The sequence below is a fragment of the Phyllobates terribilis genome, unplaced genomic scaffold (assembly GCF_046119375.1).
Source record: "Phyllobates terribilis strain yellow unplaced genomic scaffold, ASM4611937v1 Scaffold_1__5_contigs__length_1240528914, whole genome shotgun sequence".
Lineage (NCBI taxonomy): Eukaryota > Metazoa > Chordata > Amphibia > Anura > Dendrobatidae > Phyllobates > Phyllobates terribilis.
The window spans coordinates 375,008,791-375,032,635 of record NW_027362761.1 but is presented as its reverse complement, the minus strand read 5'-3'; the positions used below and the strand labels follow the sequence as shown (position 1 = coordinate 375,032,635).

At 42.7% G+C, this 23,845-nt stretch overlaps 1 protein-coding gene across 2 annotated transcripts in view; it reads left to right on the top strand.

Moving 5' to 3' along the window:
* KSR2 (kinase suppressor of ras 2) overlaps nucleotides 1–23,845 on the top strand; it is a 757,356-nt gene that overhangs the window by 278,601 nt on the left and 454,910 nt on the right. For both annotated transcript variants that reach the window (XM_073676379.1, XM_073676380.1), the window contains exon 4: nucleotides 1,181–1,688. In XM_073676379.1, the coding sequence (XP_073532480.1) occupies nucleotides 1,181–1,688 (508 nt within the window). The remainder of the gene's footprint in view (nucleotides 1–1,180; nucleotides 1,689–23,845) is intronic.

Here is a 23,845-nt window from a genome sequence, read left to right as displayed (position 1 = left end):
TGTTTCTTGTCTCTACTCTCCTTGACTGACTAACCCTGCCTTAGCCCAGGGTTTATACAGGGGAAGTTCTTCCCCTCCCAAGACTGGGCAGGAGGTGTGGCATGCACAGGATCCCTGACCAAAGGACCTCCCACCTGCTCTCAGACATAACATTACATTACTGTGGAAAACCAGACCCCTGGGGTGCCACACATCCATACAGCCGTGAGCATGGACTGGTGAACGAACTCTGCCGTTCTATCCAGATGTTACATTACGGAATATAATTATCACATGTTCTCCTTCTATTACTTGTATAAAAGGGTAGAATCCCTTAATAATCCAGTATGGGGCCACACATTGGAGCAATGGGATGTACAATGTCAAGTTATTCAGTAGCCAGGATTATTATGTATGGATGAGTGGCATAGCAATATTGAGATCACTAAGGATACCCATGGTATTACTTAGACTTTCATGGTTTATGTCTGACTTTTGTATGTTAATTGATCTATAATTGTCTCGCCATAACTTCATGTAGAAGAACAGAATCAGGCTTTGTGGCCATTGATTTAGACATCTTCTTACTTTATGGAGATACAGTTGAAATTCATCTTCCATCGGATGCTTCAAGGTAGTAGGGTGATATTGAATGGACCATGCTTAGAAACATGCTGCTTTATTACTCTGCCTTCTGGGGGTCTCTGTTGCTGTCACTATAAATTGACATTTTTTATTTGCTGAGTAAAGGATTTGGAGCAGAGTGCTAGACACCACAAGGCTGTAATAAACTCCAGTCCCTGATCGGTTAGGGGTTATAGTTACTAGTTGTACTGTAAACTGCAAAACCACAAAAGAAAAATTACTTCTCTACAAAACAAGTTTATTTCTTTATTTGATCTCTAGCACACAAAAAAATCAACATTTCATTAGTAATAATCTAGCTGTCCCAATACAGACGAAGGCACCTGATATAGAAAGGAATGGCCGATTGTTGTACACATATTTATGGTTGAGAAGTTTGGTCTATGAAGGCTGCGCTTCTATTGGAGCATTATAGGACCAATACCCTTATAGTCCAGTGACTTTGTTATAGATGGTATGTTCGGCATATAAAGTATCATGGATCATTTTCATGTGTTGTTTGATAAATTTGACTATTTTTGCTTCTATTACTAACCTTTGCTTGTTTATTTTATAGGAAGCAGTCTGTCTAAGCAAGACTGGGCCATTCAGTGGCCCGCTACAGAAACAGGGAAGGAGAACAGCCCTGTCACCCAGCAAGAGACAGCTCAGTGGATCCGAACACATCTTTCACAGAGTCCAAAACTACAGTCTAAATGCATCCAGCACTACTGCCATTTGCCTGTAGCTCATGGATCCCTGTACACTAATGTAGACAGGTTGACTGTTGAAGCATATCCAGGCTCATGCCAACCTTCAGAGACTGGGCACCGCTCATTACCGCCATCTCCGCGTCAGCGACATACAGCTCACAATAATGCACCAAGGACACCTAATATAGTAACCACTATGACCCCTCCTGGCACCCCCCCTGTAAGAAGAAGGAACAAGCTGAAACCACCAGGTACCCCGCCTCCTTCTTCCAGGAAGCTCATCCACCTTATCCCTGGATTCACCTCCTTGCACCGAAGCAAATCTCATGAGTTCCAAGTTGGTCACCGTGTGGATGAGTCTCACACCCCCAAGTAAGTACTTAGATAAGTTGTTATGGGAAACCTGTTTCTCAATGCTTTAAAGGGAATCTGCCACAAGGTTTTTGCCACCTAATCTAATGGCAGCATAGTCTAGAGGCAGAGAACCTGATTTCAGCGATGTGTCACTTACTGGGCTGCTTGCTGTATTTTTTATAAAATCACTATTTTAGCAGGAGGTTATCACTAGAGGACTAGTAAACCCACTGCCATGTAGTCCTCCAAATCTATGAGTTGTGTATGACCCCACCCTCACCAGTGATTGGCAGCTTTCTACCTATGCGCAGCATACACAGACAGCTGCCAATCAGTGGTGTGGGCTGGTTTATAAAGAGCTCAGCATTCAGAAAACTGGTAGATCTGCTGCAGAGAAAACTGTGATTTTATCAAAATGACAGCAAACAGCTCAGTAAGTGACACATAGCTGGAATCAGGGTCTCTGCCCCTTCTTATGCTGCACTCAGATGGGGTAGCAAAACCTGGTGATGGATTCCCTTTACAATATGCTTCACTGGAATGATAGCTATATCGCTTTTGTGACTTTTTTAGGTTGTATGTAAATGTTGCGAAGTGTTTCACTTTTTTTTTCTCATTATTCAAGGTGAAGCAGAAGTCACTTTGAAGTTTATATTCTCTATATTGCTACGTTTGTGACACTATTTTATTCACTCTGTTTTACTTTTCTTGTAGACTTCATTATCTGTATTCTCAGATATTAGCACACCTACATATTATGTACATAGAACAATACTATATAACTACCACCACATTATCTTCTGGGTTCTGTTAGTCCCCTATGAAGTGAATAGAGCGGTGTTCAGCTGTGGACACCACTGTTTCATTCTCACAGGGGAATTTGGTATCTCCAGTTCTCATGATTGATGGGGTCATAGTGGTCGGACCATTAGGATCATACATTTATGGTCTAAATGGTGGTTATCAAACATGAGAGCATTACCACTGAAAAACGTCATAATCACACTGTTTGGAAAACCTGGTTTTCTTCATTTAGGTATATTAGAGATGAACTGTAAAAATGTATGGACGTTTATACCTTTTTTTTAAATTCAATTTAGATCTACTGCAGAATGAAAAAAAATGTTTTTTGGGAAAAATAAATATTGAATGGATGGTTGTCCATCTCTTGGCCCCTCATCATGGCACTTATGCTGATTCTGCAGTGTCTTCATTGTTTACATTGCCTTATTTAATTTAATAGCATTAGGCCACGTTCACATGTTCTGTATTTGGTCAGTATTTTAATCGGACATGTTCACGGCGCCATAGCATAACATTGGCCGAGTTGAATCCAATGTTTTGTCGGATCGTACTCAGAACGATAATATGGTCATGTGCACGAGCCCTTAGGATCAGTATTGTAGTCCCGACACAACCCTATAAATTGGAATTGCATTCACAACATGCCTGATTGTTTCTCAATAGTCTGATAGTTTTTGGGATCAGTGCTATTTTTGTCATATGGAAAAAAAACAGTGGGCGATAATGTATTTTTTTTTTCAATATTTCTGCTTGCTGCCAGTGAATTAAGGAGAACTTACAAACCTAATATTTCTCAGACTAGGGTGACCGGTTGGTTTTTGCTCCATCCAAGAAAAAACATTTAATTATGCTAATCAGACTTTGATCAGAGTGGGATCCGCTTTTCTCGAAAGTGGAGAGAAAAAAAAAAGTTTCTCAATTCCACCTTCTCCATTCATTCAGTCAGTCTGTGAAAATCAGTGTCATCTGAGAGCGGCCCGATGTTTTTCACGGACCCATAGACTTGCATTGCCAATTTTGATCCAATACTGAGATCAAAATTGGGCATGTCAAAGATTTTTTCATCAGACCACTCTATCCAAAGAAAAAAATCAGACATGTACACAACCCCATAGATTAACATGGGTAAGAGAGCTGTCTCTCAAAACCACAGATAGCCCTCATCCGATTTAGATGGTCGTATGCGCGATCCCTCATTGTGAGGTGTGCATCCAACCCAGACAAGCTTTTATTGAGAGTAATAGCCCTAAAGGGAAACTGGGAAGAGAATAAGTACTTATTCCAATAGAGCAGGCCACAGTACTTCCTACTTCGTCAGAAAATTAATATTGAATAAAGGAATGGCACACCAAGAATAGACCCAAAAAGGAATGTTTTTTGAATGCTTTTAATTTTCTATCCTCATATCCAAAAACATTATTACACCAGTGGAGTATTGTAAGGTTTTGGGTAATGTACCATTCGTCAGGCTGTGAATAGGGCATGTGTGGAATGTCTTTCCTGGATGAAAAAGTGCAAAAGTCCGCCAGTATATGAAGGGATGGAATCACTGGGCTGTCTAGAGATCCTAAGAGGGCGTGGAAATGACTATTGCCCAGAGGAGAAGGGACCCAGTTGTACAACATGTACTGAATATAGAGGAAAGCTATGTCAGCACAGAATGACTGTTCAAACCCAGTACAGGTGCTCAGTGTACCCTTTGTGTGGCCAAACATTTTAGTGTGCCTTCCCACCTACTTGCTTCCCATCTATTTTCTCCCTTCTCTGGCTCTATAAAGCCAAAGCTGTAGGTGCAGTGTGAGGTTGTAGATAGAGGGAAAATAAGTAGGTGGGAAGGTGCACTTACACGTTTGGTCACACCAAGGGTGCACTGAACACCTGTACTTGGTATGAAAATAAAATTGTGCTCTTTTTTGTGACATATTACTGCATAAAGTTACATGTTCCACGGAAGTGTTGCAAAATTTGCAAAAATAATTTCAGGAGTACATAAAATCACTTCAGGGGGAACTGTAATACATTTACACAAAAATAAATTGTGACTTTTTAAAAAAATTGCAATTAATGAATCTGCCAAAACTATCAGGGAACCTTGAACCCCTCCTCAATAACGAACATAAGAAAAACAGGCAAATACATTTAAAATATATTTTAAAAAAGGTACAAATTGAAGGAAGAATTAGGCTCAAATGAAAAATAGTCAAAAATACACCAATAAAAGGTGCAAAAGCAATAATGAAGCAGGCCCACAGTTTCTCTATTTAGACGAGTATTTATATTTTTGTTGCTTTGCTGCGCACCCAAATGTGTTCATCTCAATGTCAGACCAACACTTGTTTGTAAGTTTTCATATTTTACAAATATTTTTCTCCAATCCTGACTTCCTGTTGTCTGAATTATTGCTTTTTCTAATAAGCACTTTATATATACCGTATCGTCATAAAATAGACATTATGGCTCCTTGGGGCTTTACCTAAGAAATGAGCAAGGAAATAGCAGCGATGTGCCCTTCATTTTATCAGGATTTTGTATGGTGTGTACTTCAGGAGAAGTGGATGGGAACTTCAGAAATTCTGATGACATTAGCTACTTATTTTTATGATGCTATTTTACAGCAGATACTTGACTTTTTTTTTTACGAGCCTAAGGTTTTTAGAAATTGCAGAGGTGTCTAGTGTCAGTGTTGCTTTTTCTGCAGTGCTATGAACATCTGTGGTATATATCAGAACCTGTTCTGTTTTCTGTCTTCGTGCACTGTATATGCCTGCCTAAACAAGTGTCTATTCCCCACAAATACATCATGGTACTGATATATACCTAATAAAAGAGCACGTCTCAATGGGTAGAGCAAGAACTGCATTTATAGACTACAGTAAACTGCAAAAATCTAAATAATTATTAATTTCTAATAGTAATACTTTAAAGGGGTTGTCCACTGCTAGACAACCCCTGCTTAATTAATTCAAGGCCCCCGAGAAAAGTATTACATAACTGTAGGTATTCTAGTAGTCTAGTGATAAAATCACTGTTTTATAAGCAGATTATTAAAACTACAGCAAGCAGCCCAGTTGTTATTGCTCAGCTTGGGGATTTGATCTGGTGACCTGTTGCTGTGTGGTCGGTTCCCCTGTCTGCTGAGCTATTGCCCTTTCTTCCCTGTTTATGTGCTGATGGTTTCTATTGTCTTTGTTTTCCGTTCTTGGTTTGCTCCTCTTCAGGTGTTTCTTGTTTTCCCATTTTGGTTTGCCCTATCACATTCTGGATGAGGTTAATATGTTCACCCTTCTCTGCACTTCCTTGCTGGCTATACCTCTTGGTGCTTGTATGTTCAGGAGTTATAGCCCTTCAGCTAAGAGGTTTACCTTGCTTGGTAAACTCCATGTGCATTATTGCAGTGAGTCTTTATCTTTCCTCAAAGCCCATTTTCCTTTTACCACTGTTGGGTTTCTGGGAGATTATAATTGTTCCTTTTATTTTTGGTTCTCTTTAACTTTCCTCTCTACCCTATATGAATGTGTTTTAGTTTCTCACCCATGGTTTTTGTATCTTACTTCATAATTTCCTTTCCCCTTGTTAGCAGTATGTGTGAGTTTGTACACATTCATAACACCAGTAAGTGAAATATCACTGGAATCAAGGTCCCTACGATTACATTATCCTGCTCTCAGATTAGGTAGCAAAAACCTGATAGATTACCTTTTAGCAGGCATTTTCAGTGGTGGACAACCCCCCCCCCTTTTTTTGCTATGTTCCTATATTACTTTTTTTGTACTTTTTCACTATTTTGCACAATCATGTATATGTTGTCTTTAGGTGGAGACCAAAGCCTTAGTAGATCACCAACTAACTCTCTCTTTGTGACTTATTTTTCTCTTCTTATAAATCTTCTCTTCCTGATTACACAATATTAGGGCTCGTGCAGACAACCGTATTTTCGGTCTGAGTGCGATCCGACAAAACATCGGACAGCACTGGCACCAATGTTGTTCTGTGGGGCTGTGCACATGTCTGATTTTTTCGAGTCTGAGGAAAAAATCGCAGCATGTACGATTTGCCTTGCAAGTCACTGGGTCTGTCAAAAAAATCAGACTGCACTCAGATGACATCTGAGTGCAGTCTGATTTTCACAGACTGACAGAATGGAGAAGATGAAGAAATTTTTGCTTTCCATCTTCCCCTCATCCGAGAAAATCGGATCATACACTGATCAAACTCTGAACAGTTTGATCAAAGTGTGATTAGCATAATTGTTCCCGATAAGAGAAAATACGCTCTTGTGACTCTAGCCTAAAAGGTATATAATGAGGTCACTAGAATTACATCTACGTGGATTTATATATTCATTGAGTTTGTTTTGTGCAGCTTGACAAGTCTTAACAGTATTTGCTGCCTGGATACATTTTGGACAGGTTTTATTCAAATAATATTTAGGCAAATATTTATTTGTTTTCCTTGGAATAAAAACTCAATAGTGTAATGAACAGTAGATTAGTCAGTATTATCAGCTATTATTGTGTCTGGCTATGTAAGAACTACTTGTCACTTAATACGTGCACATGTACACGTATGCTTCTCCAGTCTCAGATACATGGCCATGTGTAAGGATGCAGATATCCGGCCTATGTTGTTTACTAATGGCCAAGACAGACTTACGTAAGTGACATAACATTCACTGTAGGACTGTAAATGATCATTGCATGCAAACTGGAGGCCCAAATACCCCAGATGGGATTCTGAATCAAGAATTAATTACTGCAAAAATGATCAGCGGAGATGGGTGCGGGAAGCAGGGCCCCATACTGCAGTTTAATGCACAAGCTGCTTCCTGGATCCTTCATTTCATATACTAATTTGCAGCTGTTTTGGACCAGAGATTCGTCTTTCTATTCATTAACCCTTAACAGCTTCTAAAATAAGGAGATGCTCTTATCCTTCTTAAATCTCTAACTTTATTTTTCTGACATTCAAAATTACATTTAATTGCCACAGTGCACCATTAAGCCTTACTTTACCACTTTGCATATGTTCACTACAAAGTTGCATAGTTAGTAGGGTTGAAAAAAATGTGCATCAAATCCAACCAGGTGATGGGAGAGGATGCGAATGCTGGGGTATGTCCATTTCCCACAAATACATTATGGTAAATAATGTGGTAGAGCAAGACTGAAATTATAAAATGCAGTAAACGTTATAAAATTCTAAATAGTTACCAATTTCTAATAGTAATACTTGAGTTATTTGAATATACACTGCTCAAAAAAATAAAGGGAACACTCAAATAACAAATCCTAGATCTGAATGAATGAAATATTCTGATTGAACACTTTGTTCTGTACAAAGTTGAATGTGCTGACAACAAAAATCATCAATGGAAATCAAATTTATTAACCAATGGAGGCCTGGATTTAGAGTCACCCCCAAAATTAAAGTGGAAAAACACACTACAGGCTGATCCAACTTTGATGTCATGTCCTTAAAACAAGTCTAAATGAGGCTCAGTATTGTATGTGGCCTCCACGTGCCTGTATGACCTCCCTACAGCGCCTGGGAGGTTGCAGATGGTCTCTTGTGGGATCTCCTCCAAGACCTGGACTAGAGCATCCGCCAACTCCTGGACAGAAACATGATGTCCCAGATGTGCTCAATCGGATTCAGGTCTGGGGAACGGGCGGGCCAGTCCATAGCTTCAATGCCTTCATCTTGCAGGAACTGCTGACACACTCCAGCCACATGAGGTTTGGCATTGTCCTGCATTAAGAGGAACCCAGGGCCAACCGCACCAGCATATAGTCTCACAAGGGGTCTGAGGATCTCACCTCGGTACCTAATGGCAGTCAGGCCACCCCTGGCGAGCACATGGAGGGCCATGCGGCCCTCCAAAGAAATGCCACCCCATACCATTACTGACCCACTGCCAAACCGGTCATGCTGAAGGATGTTGCAGGCAGCAGATCGCTCTCCACGGCGTCTCCAGACTCTGTCACGTCTGTCACATGTGCTCAGTGTGAACCTGCTTTCATCTGTGAAGAGCACAGGGCGCCAGTGGCGACTTTGCCAATCCTGGTGTTCTGTGGCAAATGCGAAGCGTCCTGCACGGTGTTGGGCTAGGAGCACAACCCCCATCAGTGGACTTCGGGCCCTCATACCACCCTCATGGAGTCGGTTTCTAAGCGTTTATGCAGACACATGCACATTTGTGGCCTGCTGGAGGTCATTTTGCAGGGCTCTGGCAGTGCTTCTCCTGTTCTTCCTTGCACAAATGCGGAGGTAGCGGTCCTGCTGCTGGGTTGTTGCCCTCCTACGGCCCCCTTCACGTCTCCTGGTGTACTGGCCTGTCTCCTGGTAGCGTCTCCTGCCTCTGGACACTACGCTGATAGACACAGCAAATCTTCATGCCACAGCTCACTTTGATGTGCCATCCTGGATGAGCTGCACGACCTGAGCAACTTCTGTGGATTGTAGAGTCCGTCTCTGTTATGGATCCGGGTGGTGGAACCTCTGTGCTGCGGTGCAAGGAGGGACCTAGAGGGGCGTAACTAAGTATCAACTCGGACCGACCCTGGTCGTACGGCGGCTAATGACTCCCTGACCAGGGAGGGACCGAGCAGAGGGACCAGGTGCTACTCTGGGGACAACCTTGTAAGAGAGCAGGTGACTCCCACGGGTCAGATGGCTGAGACTGACCTATACTGCAGATGGGCACAGCAGGCAGGCTAACGAGAGGTCCGGGTGGATGAACTGGCAGAGACAGCAGGCGACAGGCGGAAGTCTCTAGGTAGGCTGTCAAGTGGTCATGGCAAGTGACAGGCGGAAGCCTCTAGGTAGGCTGTCAGGTGGTCACGGCAAGTGACGGGCAGGAGCCTCCGAGTAGGCAGACAGGTGGTCACAGCAAGTGACAGGCAGAAGCCTCTAGGTAGGCTGTCAGGTGGTCACGGCAAGTGACAGGCGGGAGCCTCCAGGTAGGCTGACGGGTAACAGGCAGGTGCTCCCAGGTAAGCAGGCGGACGAAGCCCATAGACAGACTGGCGGACTGAACGGAAGACAGACTGTCGGGCTGGAGAGTAGTCAGGCTGGCGGACTGGACTGGTAGTCAGGCTGGCGGGCAGGACTAGTAGTCAAGCTATCAGTGGGACCTGAGGGCTGAAGCAGAGGAAAGTACACTGTGCATCAACTATTACTCGGGCACCTCCATTTTGGAGGAGGTGCCTTATATATGGGAGGACCGGGGACTCCTTAGGACGCCGCGCGCGGCCCCTATAAGAGGAAGGGAGCGCGCGCGCGCCCTAAGCACAGTGCCCGGGAAGCTGCGCGCGCTGGCAGCAGAAGCAGGAAGAGGAGCGCTGGAGGACGCCGGGCAGGGAGCTCGGCGGTGAGAGGGACGGCGTCTCTGCCTGGCAGAGGGCAGAGACACCGATGCTACAGTCTCATGCTACAACAGGTGTGAAAGCACAACCAGCATTCAAAAGTGACCAAAACATCAGCCAGAAAGCATTGGTACTGAGATGTGGTCTGTGGTCCCCAACTGCAGAACCACTCCTTTATTGAGGGTGTCTTGATAATTGCCAATAATTTCCATCTATTGTCTATTCCATTTGCACAACAGCTTGTGAAATCGATTGTCAATCAGTGTTGCTTCGTAAGTGGACAGTTTGATTTCACAGAAGTTTGATTTACTTGAAGTTATATTCTGTTGTTTAAGTGTTCCCTTTATTTTTTTGAGTAGTGTATTTCTACATTACTTGTTGTATATTTTATGTACTTCTCCACTGTTGTGCACATGTACCTGTTGCCTTTAGTTGGAGATCAAAGCCTTAAAAGATCATCAGTTCAATCTTTTTGTGACTCATTTTTGTTAGAACCTTGGTTCACACTATTGATCCAGAAGAAAGTTTAAAAAAGAATAATATATATATATATATATATATATATATATATATATACAGTACAGACCAAAAGTTTGCACACACTCTCTCATTTAATGATTTTTCTGTATTTTCATGACTATGAAAATTGTACATTCACACTGAAGGCATCAAAACTATGAATTAACAAAAAAGTGTGAAACAACTGAAAATGTGTCTTATATTCTAGGTTCTTCAAAGTAGCCACCTTTTGCTTTGATGACTGCTTTGCACACTCTTGGCATTCTCTTGATGAGCTTCAAGAGGTAGTCACCGGAAATGGTCTTCCAACAATCTTGAAGAAGTTTCCAGAGATGCTTAGCACTTGTTGGCCCTTTTGCCTTCACTCTGCGGTCCAGCTCACCCCAAACCATCTCGATTGGGTTCAGGTCTGGTGACTGTGGAGGCCAGGTCATCTGGCGTAGCACCCCATCACTCTCCTGCTTGGTCAAATAGCCCTTACACAGCCTGGAGGTGTGTTTGGGGTCATTGTCCTGTTGAAAAATAAAATAGGGTCCAACTAAACGCAAACCGGATGGAATAGCATGCCGCTGAAAGATGCTGTGGTAGCCATGCTGGTTCAGTATGCCTTTAATTTTGAATAAATCCCCAACAGTGTCACGAGCAAAGCACCCCCACACCATCACACCTCCTCCTCCATGCTTCACGGTGGGAACCAGGCATGTAGAGTCCATCTGTTCACCTTTTCTGCATCACACAAAGACTCGGTGGTTGGAAGCAAAGATCTCAAATTTGGACTCATCAGACCAAAGCACAGATTTCCACTGGTCTAATGTCCATTCCTTGTGTTCTTTAGCCCAAACAAGTCTCTTCTGCTTGTTGCCTGTCCTTAGCAGTGGTTTCCTAGCAGCTATTTTACCATGAAGGCCTGGTGCACAAAGTCTCCTCTTAACAGTTGTTGTAGAGATGTGTCTGCTGCTAGAACTCTGTGTGGCATTGACCTGGTCTCTAATCTGAGCTGCTGTTAACCTGCGATTTCTGAGGCTGGTGACTCGGATAAACTTATCCTCAGAAGCAGAGGTGACTCTTGGTCTTCCTTTCCTGGGGCGGTCCTCATGTGAGCCAGTTTCTTTGTAGCGCTTGATGGTTTTTGCAACTGCACTTGGGGACTCTTTCATAGTTTGCAAAATTTTTCGGACTGACTGACCTTCATTTCTTAAAGTAACGATGGCCACTCCTTTTTCTTTACTTAGCTGCTTTTTTCTTGCCATAATACAAATTCTAACAGTCTATTCTGTAGGACTATCAGCTGTGTATCGACCAGACTTCTGCACAACACTACTGATGGTCCCAACCCTATTTATAAGGCAAGAAATCCCACTTATTAAATCTGACAGGGCACACCTGTGAAGTGAAAACCATTTCTGGTGACTACCTCTTGAAGCTCATCAAGAGAATGCTAAGAGTGTGCAAAGCAGTCATCAAAGCAAAAGGTGGCTACTTTGAAGAACCTAGAATATAAGACATATTTTCAGTTGTTTCACGTTTTTTTGTTAAGTATATAATTCCACATGTGTTAATTCATAGTTTTGATGCCTTCAGTGTGAAAGTACAATTTTCAAAGTCATGAAAATACAGAAAAATCTTTAAATGAGAAGGTGTGTCCAAACTTTTGGTCTGTACTGTATATATACACACACATGGTCAAAATTGTTGGTACCCCTCGTTAAATGAAAGAAAAACCCACAATGGTCACAGAAATAACTTGAATCTGACAAAAGTACTAATAAATTAAAACTCTATGAAAATGAACAAATGAAAGTCAGTCATTGCTTTTCAACCCTGCTTCCACAGAATTTAAAAAAAAATTAAACTCATGAAATAGGCCAATCAAGTTGTGTCCACTAATTAGCATCACAGGTGTCTACAATCTGTCAGTGGGCTTGTATATAGGGCTACAGATACTCACTGTGCTGTTTGGTGACATGCTGTGTACCACACTCAGCATGGACCAGAGGAAGCAAAGGGAAGAGTTGTCTCAGGAGATTAGAAAGAAAATTATAGACAAGTATGTTAAAGGTAAAGGTTATAAGACAATCTCCAAGCAGCTTGATGTTCCTGTGACTACAGTTGCATATATTATTCAGAAATTTAAGATCCATGGGACTGTAGCCAATCTCCCTGGACGTGGCAGCAGGAGGAAAATTGATGATAAATCAAAGAGACGGATAATACGAATGGTAAAAAAAAGAGCCCAGGATAACTTCTAAAGAGATTAAAGGTGAACTTCAAGCTCAAGGAACATCAGTGTCAGATCGCACCATCCGTCGTTGTTTGATCCAAAGTGGACTTCATGGGAGACGACTAAGGAGAACACCATTGTTGAAAAAAAATCATAAAAAAGCCATTCTGGAATTTGCCAAACTACATGTTGACAAGCCACAAAGCTTCTGGGAGAATGTCCTATGGACAGATGAGACAAAAATGGAAGTTTTTGGCAAGGCACATCAGCTCTATGTTCACAGATGGAAAAATGAAGCATATCAAGAAAAGAACACTATCCTACTGTGAAACATGGAGGAGGCTCTGTTATGTTCTGGGGCTGCTTTGCTGCATCTGGCACTGGGTGTCTTGAATCTGTGCAGGGTACAATGAAATCTCAAGACTATCAAGGGATTCTAGAGAGAAATGTGCTGCCAAGTGTCAGAAATTTTGGTCTCAGTCGCAGGTCATGGGTCTTGCAACAGGATAATGACCCAAAACACACAGCTAAAAACACCCAAGAATGGCTAAGAGGAAAACATTGGACTATTCTAAAGTGGCCTTCTATGAGCCCTGACCTAAATCCTATTGAGCATCTTTGGAAAGAGCTGAAACATGCCGTCTGGAAAAGGCAACCTTCAAACACGAGACAACTGGAGCAGTTTGCTCATGAAGAGTGGGCCAAAATACCTGTCGAGAGGTGCAGAAGTCTCATTGACAGCTACAGAAATCGTTTGATTGCAGTGATTGCTTCAAAAGGTTGTTCAACAAAATATTAAGTTAATTTTGACCACATGTGTATAAGGAATGAGACTACCTTTCGTAAAAAAAAAATTCTCCTCTGGATCCCAAGTGGCAGTCTGACTGCCACAACATTCAAATTCAAAATATGAATCCTATACATTCACATAAGTGATAATGTGTTTTATTCTACACTCTGTGCACAATTATTAGGCAAATAAGTATTTTGATCACGTGATACTTTTTATACATGTTGTCCTACTCCAAGCTGCTGTCACGGGTGTGTCGCCACGAAGATCGTCACGATTCCACAGCCTGACTTCTCGCAGCTGACTTTTTGGTGCTTTGTGTTTTTCGGCAGTGAGGGAGTTAATTCTCTCTCTCTCTGTGCTAGACGAGGTCCAGCCTCGCCCAGCTGCAATCAATGCTGCTGTAGTGAGACTCCTTCAAATGCCTGCTGGTCTGTTAGGGAAGTTGTCGGTGAAAGCATTTCATGCAGACTAACAGAGCGGATCGTGGTATTTGGAGTTTCAGAGATAAGTGTATTCGGAGAGTTTTTTCCCTTCCTCGCTTTATCATTTATCTCCTTTCCCGTTGGTGTTCCCTCTGTTGTAGTTGTGTAGTTTTTGTATGCAAGGTGGTTTTGGTTTTTCCCTTGTACTGTCTCGTTCGTCTAAGTACTGTGTGTGGGCATATTATTACTTGTCCCCTTTTGTTGTGATCGGGGTCCTTCTCAGGACTAGATTACTTAGGTGCAGGGATCCTCAGGAGGTAGGGGTTACGCTGGCGGCCTGGACCTCTGTACCTTTAACAGTACCTCCAGGTTGAGGGATTAGCCAGGGCCCCAGCTTAGGGTCAGCTTAGGCCCCCTACCTCCAGTATACAGAGACAGCGTGACAGCTGCATAGGCTTGAGAGCTACCTACCAATTAAGTAAATCTGGTGATGTGCATCTCTGTTATGAGGAGGGGTGTTGACTAATGACATCAACACCCTATATAAGGTGTGCTTAATTATTAGGTAACTTCCTTTCCTTTGGCAAAATGGGTCAGAAGAGAGATTTGACGGGCTATGAAAAGTCCAAAATTGTGAGATGTCTTGCAGAGGGATGCAGCAGTCTTGAAATTTCCAAACTTTAGACAGAGCAGAATTATCTCTTCATGATTCAGAAAGAGAAGAAATTCGAACTGCACCTGACGAAACAGAGGAATGGAAGCATGTGACCCACAGAAGCAGGAGGATCGAGAGGCAGTCAGCACCCATACTGCTCAGGAACCAGTACCAGGCTCTCACACAGGAGAACCATGAAGAAATACAGCAAGATAAGACTTTGCCAGCAATGAATAACCTTGTAAGCCCTCAGAATCCTCCTGGATGGAGAAAGAAGAATGTTGTGAAGAAAAAACGGAGAGTGGTGGTCATGGGGGATTCCCTGTTAAGAGGAACAGAGGCCGCTATCTGCAGACCAGACATAACCTCAAGAGAAATGTGCTGTCTTCCAGGAGCAAAAATTAAAGATGTGTCTGACAGGATATCAAGACTCTTCAGACCTACAGATCACTACCCATTCCTGCTAATACATGTGGGGACAAATGACACCGCAAGAAAGGACCTGGAAACCATCTGCAGTGACTTTGAAGACTTAGGCAAGAAAGTGAAAGAATTGGGAGCGCAGGTGGTCTTCTCATCCATCCTCCCAGTGGATGGCCATGGAACAATGAGGTGGAATAAGATTCTACAGGTGAACAACTGGCTACGTCGATGGTGCCGTCAACAAGGATTTGGATTTCTGGATCACGGAATGAATTACCTATACGATGGACTACTTGCTAGAGATGGGGTGCACCTTACGAAGACTGGAAAACATGTATTTGGAAGTCGCCTTGCTACACTCATCAGAAGAGCTTTAAACTAGAACAATGTGGGAAGGGAAGCAAAAGGCCAGAAAAAGCCATACAGCTGACAAATACTATTGAGATCTCTGCTACTGGAAGTGGAAAAGAAGAACAAAGACAAAAAAATCTAAATAATAAAAATATGGGAGGAAGAGAAACCAATCACAAACTAAAATGTTTTTATACAAATGCACAAAGCATGGGCAACAAACAAGGAGAATTGGAACTACTAATGCAGGAAAAGGAATATGATGTCATTGGAATCACTGAAACTTGGTGGGACGATACACATGATTGGAATAAAAGGCTAAAAGGATACAACTTATTTGCAAGAAACAGACTTGATAAACGAGGAGGAGGTGTTGCATTGTATGTTAGAAAAGCGTATATCTGCACAGAGATTGAAGCTTCAGAGACTGGGAGTTCTGTGGAAACTGTTTGGGTAAGAATACAAGGAGAGAACAACGGAAAGGACACCATTGTAGGCATTTACTACAGGCCACCTGGGCAAGCTGAAGATATGGATGAACTCTTTATGTATCAAATGACCAAGTTCTCCAAAAAATATGACGTAGTGGTCATGGGAGATTTCAACTATCCAGACATTTGTTGGGAATCTCTCTCAAGTAAAACTAACAGGTCAAGCAAATTCTTATCCTCTCTTGCTGACAACTTTATCTTCCAAAAGGTAGGGGAGAAAACAAGGGGATCTGCTACTTTGGATCTAATCCTTATAAACAGGGAGGAAATGGTTGAGGAGGTAAAGGTGGCTGGGACCCTAGGAGGCAGCGATCATGCTATTATAGAATTTTGGATAACTAGAGGAGGAAGACATGTGAAGACTCAAACTTCAAGGTTAGATTTTAGAAAGGCAGATTTTAAGAGACTCAGAAAGAGAATAGGAGGGATCCAATGGCTGGATGTCCTTAAGGACAAAAATGTCCAGGAAGGATGGGAAATTTTTAAAAATGAGATTCTCAAAGCACAATCGTTAACAATCCCGAAAAGTAGGAAGAATGGGAAGCATTTAAGGAAACCAGGATGGATGAACACAGAACTTAAACACATGCTAAAAAGAAAGAAAGAAATGTTTATTAAATGGAAAGAGGGAGGCATATCTAAAGAAGATTATAATGCAGTCTGCAGATCCTGCACGGCACGTATCAGGTTAGCTAAAGCTGACAATGAATTAAGGCTTGCAAGAGATGTCAAAAGCAATAAAAAAGGATTTTGGGGGTATGTCAAAAGTAAAAGAAAAGTCAAAGATGCTATTGGATTTTTACAGGATGAAAATGGAGAAATGGTAAGAGAGGATGTTGAGAAGGCCGAACTTTTTAATTCCTATTTTGCATCTGTTTTCTCTCAGAAAGAAAATGTAACATCAACTGATCTTCACTGTCCTTTTAAAGGAATAGAGGAATCCAAGTTATCAGTAAACAGAAAGATTGTGAGGGAATATTTAGCTAACATAAATGAGTTCAAGTCTCCAGGTCCAGATGAATTACACCCCAGAGTACTGAAGGAGATTGTAGAAGAAATTTTAGAACCACTCTCCATAATCTTTGAAAATTCTTGGAGAACAGGAGAAGTCCCAGAAGACTGGAGAAGAGCAAATGTTGTTCCTATCTTCAAAAAGGGGAAGAAGGTGGACCCAGGGAACTATAGGCCGGTGAGTCTGACTTCTATACCAGGAAAGATCTTTGAACAAATTATTAAACAACATGTATGTAAGTACATGGATAAGAATGAAGTGATTAACCAGAGTCAGCATGGGTTTGTAACTAACAAGTCATGTCATACTAACTTAATTTCCTTCTATGACAGAATCACTGACTGGGTGGATCAGGGAAATGCTGTAGATATAGTATATCTTGACTTCAGCAAAGCATTTGACAAAGTATCTCACATCATCCTTATTGAAAAAATGACCAAGTATGCAATGGACCAGGCAACTGTTAGGTGGATTCATAACTGGCTTAGTGATCGGACTCAAAGGGTGGTTGTAAATGGCTTCACATCCAGCTGGATGAATGTCTCAAGTGGGGTACCACAGGGCTCCGTCCTGGGACCTGTATTGTTCAACATCTTTATCAATGATTTAGATGAAGGAATTGAGGGTAAACTGATTAAATTTGCTGATGACACAAAGCTAGGAGGGATAGCTAATACTAGAGAAGAGAGAGAGAGGATTCAAAAAGACCTAAATAAACTGGAGCAGTGGGCAGCAACCAACAGAATGGTTTTTAACAGGGAAAAATGCAAAGTACTACATCTGGGCAATAAAAATGAAAAAAGCATATACAGAATGGGAGGAATAGAGCTAAGCAACAGTACATGTGAAAAAGACTTAGGTATACTAATAGATCATAGACTGAACATGAGTCAACAGTGTGATGCAGCAGCAAAAAAGGCAAATACAATTCTGGGATGTATTAACAGAAGCATACAGTCTAGATCACGTGAAGTCATTATCGGTCTTTACTCCTCTTTGGTCAGACCTCATCTGGAATACTGTGTACAGTTTTGGGCACCACATTTTAAAAAAGACATCGACAAACTGGAGCAAGTTCAGAGAAGAGCGACCAGAATGGTGACTGGTCTGCAAACCATGTCCTATGAGGAACGGTTGCAGGATTTGGGAATGTTTAGCTTGCAAAAAAGAAGACTGAGAGGAGACTTAATAGCTGTCTACAAATATGTCAAGGGCTGTCACATTGTAGAAGGATCATCTTTATTCTCATTTGCACAAGGAAAGACTAGAAGCAATGGGATGAAACTAAATGGGAGGAGACACAGATTAGATATTAGAAAAAACTTTTTGACAGTTAGGGTGATTAATGAGTGGAACAGGCTGCCACGAGAGGTGGTGAGTTCCCCTTCAATGGACGTCTTCAAACAGAGGCTGGACAGACATCTGTCTGAGATGATCTAGTGAATCCTGCTTTGAGCAGGGGGTTGGACCAGATGACCCAGGAGGTCCCTTCCAACTCTACCATTCTATGATTCTATGATTCTATGATTCTATGAAGTGTGATTGTGGCGCCCCTGAGGGTTCAGTCGCCACAGTGGTACTGCACCTCAGCTTGAGGTGTGGTATCTCCTCTTCCAGGTAAGGATGGAGCACTTCTCGGGACCCTACTTCACCACTCAACACTACACCACTCCTGTCCTGTAGGGGGCCTAAATGCACCAGGGTGCTGCCCCGCCCGGGATATAGGAGATGGGGGGAACCAAAGATAGGGGGAACCATGTAGTGGGTGAGGGTGGAGGACACACTTTTAGGGTACACTTACTAATTCATATTTAATCTATGGCCATCTTGGGTTCATGGTCTTTGATTGTGATCTTCATCAGTGATTGTGGTCTCCGTCTCTGATTGTGGTCACCCACCAGAGTTCAGTAATAGGCCTCATCCGACTGAAGATACACGATCCTTGTTCTCTGGCCTTGAGGCGAGGAGCGGGTCAGAGTTAACGACTGTCTCTACCCGGTCAAGGTCCCTACCCAAGAAGGCCTGGAGGGGAGCAGAGGAGACAAGTTCCACAGGCAAAAGGATCCCAGGGGAATACGGACGGAGCGGCATACGCCACCTGTATTTCTTACTCTGGCCTAGTCAGAGGGACTCCTGCTGCAAGAGGGGTGATCGGCCCCCGATATCTGACTTTGTTACTTCACGTCTCAGTCAGAAAAGCCCGGAGGCTTAGTGGATCCCAGGAGTGATACAGACGGAGCGGCATACGCCACCTGTACCTCTCTACCTGCGTTTATCCAGTGGGACCCGGCCTTACACCTAGTTCTAACCACACATACAGTCAGGAGAAGACTTAGTGGGAGAATTCACCAAGGAGAGGAACACACACCAGAGGGGTCTCGACTAGTGCTCCTGATCTACCTGGAAAGTGCTGGACCCCCTTCCCGGTGGCCGCAGTACGCCGCGAGGAGCAGAGGGAAGCTTTGCTGCTAAAGTTCATCTGAATGTGAGTAAAAACCCTGGATGACTTCACACCCCTATTCAGCCTGTTATTTCCTGCGCGGCACTGCACCCACAATTCCTCTTCACACTGCCCTGAGGCCTGCTCCGCCTGCAGGGAGCTGTCCCATCTAAGCTGCCTTTAACACCGGCCTCAGTGGACTGAAGCAGCGCTGGTGTCTATCACCGGAAACCGTAGGTGGCGTAGTCGGAAAATACCACTCAACCCTGAACGCCCATTAAATCTTTTATGTGACCGCCCTGGGCACGGACCGGATCCGGGCCACGACTGCAACCCCGAGACACCTACACTGACCCGGCTCCGAGTAACCCCATTTCCCAGGGAGGGCTGTGAGCGTCACATGATCACCGGACAATCAAGCGTTTCATGGCAAATAGCTAACAGGGTCGCAAGAAGCGTGTTGGCCAAAAAAGGCGCAAAATAACTGCCCATGAATTGAGGAAAATCAAGCGTGAAGCTGCCAAGATGCCATTCGCCACCAGTTTTGCCATATTTCAGAGCTGCAACGTTACTGGAGTATCAAAAAGCACAAGGTGTGCGATACTCAGGGACCTGGCCAAGGTAAGGAAGGCTGAAAAACTACCACCTTTGAACAAGAAACATAAGATAAAAAGCCAAGAATGGGCCAAGAAATATCTTAAGACTGATTTTTTCAAAGGTTTTATGGACTGATGAAATGAGAGTGACTCTTGATGGGCCAGATGGATGGGCCAGAGGCTGGATCAGTAAAGGGCAGAGAGCTCCACTCCGACTCAGACGCCAGCAAGGTGGAGGTGGGGTACTGGTATGGGCTGGTATCATCAAAGATGAACTTGTGGGACCTTTTCGGGTTGAGGATGGAGTGAAGCTCAACTCCCAGACCTACTGCCAGTTTCTGGAAGACAACTTCTTCAAGCAGTGGTACAGGAAGAAGTCTGTATCGTTCAAGAAAAACATGATTTTCATGCAGGACAATGCTCCATCGCCTACATCCAACTACTCCACAGCGTGGCTGGCCAGTAAAGGTCTAAAAGAAGAAAAAATAATGACATGGCCCCCTTGTTCACCTGATCTGAACCCCATAGAGAACCTGTGGTCTATCATAAAATTTGAGATCTACAGGGAGGGAAAACAGTACACCTCTTGGAACAGTGTCTGGGAGGCTGTGGTGGCTGCTGCGCGCAATGTTGATCGAAAACATATCAAGCAACTGACAGAATCTATGGATGGAAGGCTGAGTGTCATCATAAAGAAAGGTGGCTATATTGATCACTAATTTTTTTGTTTTTGCATGTCAGAAATGTTTATTTCTAAATTTTGTGCGCTGATATTGGTTTACCTGGTGAAAATAAACAAGTAAGATGGGATTATATTTGGTTTTTATTAAGTTGCTTAATAATTCTGCACAGTAATAGTTACCTGCACAAACAGATATCCTCCTAAGATAGCCAAATCTAAAAAAAACCCACTCCAACTTCCAAAAATATTAATCTTGGATATTTATGAGTCTTTTGGGTTGATTGATAACATAGTTGTTGATCAATAATAAAAATAATCCTCTAAAATACAACTTGCATAATAATTCTGCACACAGTGTAAGCCTGGTTTTGGAGACATCAACTCTGATATGACCAGCTCTTGTGAATTAATACCCTAAGGCTGCAAGCCTACTATGCGTATTTCAAGTGTTTTTTCTGCAGAATTTACGCAGGAAAAACGCTTAAAAAACGCTTGGTAATACGTGCCCCATGGTCCCCAATGATAATCCATCCGCATGTGCTGTGCACATGCTGCGGAAATTTCCGCTGCGGATTATCATTGCGGAAAAATCCGCAGCATGTCCATTATTTTTGCGGAAACGCCATTGACTAGCATTGAATCACATAATATCCGCATGACTACATGTGCATATGCGGATATTAAGCGATTCAATGTGTGAATGGTACCCGGGTCTGGAGAAGAGGAGACTCTCCTCCAGACCCGGGTACCATAGTACCTGTTAAAAAAAGAATTTAAAATACAAAATAAACATATACTCACCTTCTGAAGGCCCGCGATGGTGTAAAAGGACCTTCCATGACATCATTTAGTCATGTGACAGGTCACGCGGTTGCATGGATTTATATAGTGTGACCAAGTTGTCAAGCACTTTTCCAAGTGATGCTAAAATCGCTTGGAAAAGCACTTGATAACCCGCATGCGAAAATGCATGCAAAAACACTTGACAAACGCTTCTACCTGGCAGGAAAAATGCATGTAAAATCCGCATGCATTTTTCCTGCCAGGAAGATGCAGAAAAAATCAGCAGCATTTCTGCATCCTGGGCACATAGCCTTACTAACATGAAAAAAGAAATGCATATTGGCAGAATATCACATTTCCCCAGGAAGTAGTAGGTAGATAATGTTATTATGTCTCAAGATATATGTTCTTAAATGCCATATCTTCTAGACTTAAGGCTAAGTGCCCACGATGCAGAAATGCTGCTTATTTTTTCTGCATCTCCCTGGCAGGAAAAACGCATGCGGTATTTACATGCGTTTTTCCTGCCAGGTAGAAGCGTTTGTCAAGCGTCTTTGCATGCATTTCTGCATGCGGGTTATCAAGCGCTTTCCCAAGCGATTTTAGCATCACTTCGAAAAGTGCTTGACAACTTGTTCACACTGTATAAATCCATGCAACCTGCATGGATTTATATAGTGTGACCAAGTTAATAGTTAAAAAAAAGAATAAAAATGGTAAAAAATGAAAAAAAACAACAACCTTATACTCACCTTCTGATGGCCCGCGGTCTTCTCTCCGGTGCATCCGGTCTCTTGTACGGCTCATGGTGGTGTAAAAGGACCTTCCATGACGTCATTTAGTCATGTGACTGGTCACGCGAGCGCCGATGTCATCGGTCACGTGACCTGTCACATGACTAAATGACGTCATGGAAGGTCCTTTTACTCCATCGCGAGCCACCGGGGAGCCAGGACGCACCACAGAGGAGACCGGGGGACATCGGAAGGTGAGTATAATGTATATTTTTTATTTTAAATTCTTTTTTTAAACAGGTACTATGGTACCCGAGTCTAGATGAGAGTCTCCTCTTCTCCAGGCCTGGGTACCATCAGCACAATGAATCGCTTTAATATCCGCATGTGCACATTTAGTCATGGTACCCGGGTCTAGAGGAGAGGAGACTCTCCTCCGGACCCGGGTACCATAGAAAACTGTAAAAAAAGAATAAAATAAAAAATAAATATATTCTTACCTTCTGGCGGCCCGCTGTGTGCTCCTCCTCGCATGCCGGCAGTTCGCGGCGATGGAATGAAGGACCTGCGCTGACGTCAGAGTCATGTGACGGGTCACGCGAAGCTGACGTCGGCAAGTCCTTCAGTCTACCGCTGCCGGCAGCCGGGACGGTGAAGCAAGACAGCGCAGGCCATCGGAAGGTAAGTATATTTTTATTTTTTATTTTTTACCATTCTTTCGGTCACACTATATAAATCCATGCCGGTTGCATGGATTTATATAGTGTGACCAAGTTGTCAAGCACTTTCCAAGTGATGCTAAAATTGCCTGGAAAGCGCTTGTCAACCCGCATGCGGAAATGCATGTGAAGAACTCTTCACTTCCACATGTACCTGGCAGGAAAACACATGTACAATCCGCATGTACAATCCGCATGCGTTTTTTTCTGCCAGGGAGATGCAGAAACGCTCAGGAAAAAATCCTGAGCATTTCTGCATCGTGGGCACATAGCCTAAGGCACACTTTTGGAACTGAATAATCATATTACTCATACACATTCATTTGTTTGTGACAATTCACTTGTGAACAATCTTTGCTTTGGGTCTTTGTTGGACTGGACAGTTAGTTATTTTTAATATTTGCAGCATACTAACTAGAGCTCTTGGGAAGAATTTAGAAAATAACATTGTGTGAGTATAAAATAGCAGCCACAGGGTGAATGAGGTGGAAATAAAGAGATTTGCAAAAACTCCAGCTGTGAACTCCTACTTACCAGAGCAGCATGATACTGCTTTGATTATGATGCTTTAGAGATACTCTATTTTCTGCATGACGAAAGCCAGCAATTGTATTATTTAAACCTATCTGGCAAGCGGCTTAATATTATTACTTCATTCCAGTTTATTAATAGGCACTAAGTGATCCATTTTATATATTACTCAAGTATCTGAAGTACCATATATTATTTTTATTAGAAATTAGTACTAGTAGTAATATTTTACTATCCGAAGACGTGTTCTCTATATCATTATTACTTTACTATGATGTACCTGTAAAGGATTGCATTTTTTTTAAGGAATTTTTCAACTACAGACATTTTTAGCAATATCCACATGTCTGATAGTTGGGGGTTCTACTTTTAAGTCCCCCAAATATCAGTAGAAGTTGAAGTCAATGCCAAGTCTATAGGAATTTCCGGGAGGTATTTAGAAACCTGGGAGACCACTCAAAAAGCCAGAAAGTGCTGTCAGATCTCTTGGACACCACATCCTGACTAAATACTCCTCGTTCCTGAAGTCTTCTTCGCTCTCAGCCACCACGCCTGTCTGCCATTGTCTAGGAGTGTTAACACTACAGGACACATTCTAACATTATATGAATGAAAAAACATGGACCCAAATAACT